This window comes from Acanthisitta chloris, unplaced genomic scaffold (assembly GCF_000695815.1).
Source record: "Acanthisitta chloris isolate BGI_N310 unplaced genomic scaffold, ASM69581v1 scaffold11659, whole genome shotgun sequence".
Classification (NCBI taxonomy): Eukaryota; Metazoa; Chordata; class Aves; order Passeriformes; family Acanthisittidae; genus Acanthisitta; species Acanthisitta chloris.
Window position 1 is genome coordinate 8,906 of NW_008690862.1, and position 3,627 is coordinate 12,532.

The 3,627-nt window shown below is 51.4% G+C and overlaps 1 protein-coding gene across 1 annotated transcript in view; it reads right to left on the bottom strand.

Annotated features, from left to right (window-relative positions):
- EMC1 (ER membrane protein complex subunit 1) overlaps nt 1-3,525 on the bottom strand; it is a 10,433-nt gene extending 6,908 nt beyond the window's left edge. The window contains exons 1-8 of the mRNA XM_009081999.1: nt 3,466-3,525; nt 3,239-3,332; nt 2,219-2,347; nt 1,950-2,076; nt 1,508-1,657; nt 1,002-1,169; nt 603-674; nt 128-187 (exon numbers count right to left, since the gene is read on the bottom strand). Of these exons, the coding sequence (XP_009080247.1) occupies nt 128-187; nt 603-674; nt 1,002-1,169; nt 1,508-1,657; nt 1,950-2,076; nt 2,219-2,347; nt 3,239-3,332; nt 3,466-3,484 (819 nt within the window). The 5' untranslated portion in view covers nt 3,485-3,525. The remainder of the gene's footprint in view (nt 1-127; nt 188-602; nt 675-1,001; nt 1,170-1,507; nt 1,658-1,949; nt 2,077-2,218; nt 2,348-3,238; nt 3,333-3,465) is intronic.
- Nucleotides 3,526-3,627: the final 102 nt, after the last annotated feature.

Below are 3,627 nucleotides of genomic sequence, written 5' to 3' on the forward strand. Positions count from 1 at the left end.
TTATAGACATGGAGCTGCTACAAAACATCGACCTCCACAAGCTGCTGGAGCACCTTTGTCATTCTGTTCCTGCATACAAGGGAATAAAAGGGACAAAAACACCCTTGGGAAGAAGAGCACTTCGTACCTGCCTCCGAGCATCCTCCACAGCACCTCCAGCAGGAAGGCCATCAGAACTTCCAGGTTTCTGAGGTGAGGATGAGAAGGTGTAAAAAGGCTGCAGGGCCCAGGCAGAACACAAAACAGGTTTTGAGTCCCTGACAAGGCTCAGCTTGGCTATGAAACCAGGCAGGAAACAGTTCTGTTCTACTACATACTGGTTTTCCTGATTTGGTTTTTTTTTTGGTATCCCCAAGGACTGAAATCCTCTATGGATCAGGAAAGCCCATTCCTAGGTCACATGTTTCTCTTAACAGGACATGGACTTCACCAAGCCAGACACAGCCTGAGCTGGACAAGCCCTGCCTGAATCACCATTGAGGCTACTCCAACCCTCCTCTTCCTGCAGTGATTCCCCATCCCTAGGCCTGGGAAACACTCCTGGAATCCCCAGTGATATCCCTACAGCTGTGCTGGTTCCAGGGAACAGGAATTGTGCTAACCAGTTCACTCCTGCAGGTCAGGACAGCAGCCACTGTCTTCTCTCCTGTTGTTGCAAAACTCACCAGAGCTGCCTGGAGTGAAATAAGAGCAAGAAATCATTACAAAAACCCCAAGAAAATCCCCAAACTCCCTGTGAAATAAATAAAGCTACAGTGGAATTAAAACCAGGTAATATATTCACAGCCACATGTTAAATGTTATTGTGTCCCCCTGATAAAAATGGACCTCTTATAAAACTGAAAATACTTCTGATAAAGATGGGAACAGCTGACCTGCCACAGGTTTTTGAGCCATTATGTGCTGAGATGTTTAAAACCTGTCAGCTGGCCTAAGATGACATCCCCTGGATGAATTTTAGGCTGCTGTTGGGCCCCTCAGTGTGTCCTTTGTGTCAGTACCTGCTGGAAGTCTCGGAGGTGGCTGAGCAGCCCATCCTTGTACTGCAGCAGGCAGAACTGGGTGGGAGACAGCTGCAGGAAGAACTGAGTCCTTGAGGCACTGAGCACACTGGGCTGAGTGGCCAGGATCCTGGCCTGGAAGTCATCTGCAAACTCCAGCTCCAGGAACTGAAAGGGAGATGAGAAGGTGTGCTCAGGAATGCTTATTCCTCACTGAGACTAAATACCTGCTCTCAGCAGCAGCACAAGCTGCATGGAGAGATTCCCTGGATGTGGATATCCTTCCCTGCAAGGACAAACAAACCAGAAGCAGGGAGGCTCCCAGGGAGGCTCTGAAGACATCAATCCAGAAGGAGCACCAAACAAAAAGCTTTCTCTTCCTTCCCTCAGTTTATGGATCACAGTCCCCCACACCTCCTCAGCCATTCCATATCTCACCTCAGGCTCAGTCAGGCACCAGAACAAAGACAAGGAATTACACACAATGCTTATCCAGTGTTCCTCACCTGCAGAGGGATCTGCTTCATCTCCTGGTCTGCCTCCAAGGAGCAGACATGCAGTGAGTGTGAGTCCTTGTCCAGGCACACCAGCACAGCCTCTCCCACCATGGCACACACCCCCTCCAGGCTCTGCAGCCATGGGGCTGCCACTGTCACCTGCAGGGGAGCACAGGCAGCAGGGGAGGCTGTCAGCAGCACAAACCCACCAAGAAAGTCACTCTGAATTATTTTAACCCGTGGCTGAGAGAAACTATGTGTCAGCCTGAGGTTTATGGGATTCAGTGCAGACAGATCCATCGTTTTTCCTGCAGGGATTTTCCTGCAGGAAAGGTCTCAGTGACAGGGAAGTTTCTCTGTCCCACAACTGATTGCTCTGCCCACCGCACCTCAGCCCATCAGGCACATTTAACATCAAATCTGGTCCTTTAGCTCCAGAGTTGAGCACTACCTGTCTTGTAATTTCTCCATCCTCTACACTGAATGTCAAGATGCTCAGGTGGCTCCGGGGGACAATTCCAACCACATGGATCACTCCAGTGCCATGGGAATACAGCAGCTGGTACTGAGTGCTGTCACTGCAAGAGAGGTGGAACCATGAAGCATCATCTTCTCACACCACTGATTTCAGAAACAGAAGGCAAGTGCAGCACCATTCCCTGTGCCCTGCTCCAGGCTCCCTGCCAGGAGCTTCCACCTCTGCTTCCAATGTGCTCTCACCTCTCTGGCAAATATTCCACCCACTTCTGGTGCCCATTGGACAGGTAGTGCAGGGAGATGGCTCCTTTCTTCAGCACTGCCACGTACTTCACTGCATCCTGCAGCCCAACCAGAGCAGCCACCTGGAAACTAGGCACAGGCCAGAGACAGGAGATAGGAAATTATTGTATTCTAGGCAAAAAACACACACTAATCCCTTTGAAGACTTTATAACATCAGTCTCGAAGGGCAATTTGCATCCTACTTTTTCTGTCCCTGACGACCTCAACAGAGGATCAGGCTGGAATCCAAACAGCCCAAACCAGACACATGTGCAATGTTGTAGATTTAAACATCAGTTAAAGGGAAAATCTATCTGTGAGAGTAAGTTTCTATCTGTTCCTTTTACTTGTTTGCTAAGAAACAGTATTGAATTTAACTGCAAGGGCAATGGAGCTGGAGAAGGGGCTGGAGAGTTAAGGATGTTGGGAATGGCTGAGGGAGTTGTGGGAGCTCAGCCTGGAGAAAAAGAGGCTCAGGGAGAATCTTCTCTCTCTCTACAACTCCCTGCCAGGAGGCGCAGCCAGGTGGGGTCAGACTCAGGGAACAAGGGACAGGATGAAAAGAAACGGCCTCAAGTTGTGCCCGAGGAGGTTCACGTTGGACATCAGGAAGAATTTCTTCATGGAAAGGGCTGTCAGGCACTGGAAGGGGCTGTCGAGGGAGGTGGTGGAGTCACCATCCCTGGAGGAGTTCAAGGAATGACTGGATGTGGCACTCAGTGCTCTGATCTAGGTGACAGGTTGTGATGGGTCACAGGTTGGACTCGATGATCTTGGAGGTCTTTTCCACCCTCCATATTTCTGGGATTCTGTGCAAGGTTCAGGAATTCAAAAAGAATTCATCCAAAATTTAGTTCGGAATCTTTACATCTAACTAATCTTCCTGTATAATCCAACACTAGACAAGGTCCATGATCCCTTTCTCCCCTCCTAGACCAGCACTCTAAGGGGAAAATCCAGAGCAGCCAGCAGATCCCACCTGCCGGTGTCCAGGGATGTCTCCCAGTTCAGGCCGCCGATGTTGGTCTCCCAGGAGCGCAGGATCCGCCCAGCGCTGGACACAGTGATGGCATCTGCCCGGGGAGAGGGGAGGGACAACTCACACCCAGCGCACACCAGGGACCGAGAGAGCAACGAGCTGTGCCAGTCCGGCCCGTGCTGGGACGGGTGGCTGAGCCCAGAGCGCTGCCAGCACCTCCCCCTTACCCTGCCCATGGATCAGCATCGCGTCCACCGCTCCCTCCGCCGTTCCCTTGTCCACATGGCGCCACACTGAAACACAGAGCCCGGGGGGGCAGGACGTGTCCCCCGGAGACATTTCGTATCACCGTTCGTAACAGGGTTACGGGAGCACAGTCCCGCTGCCCC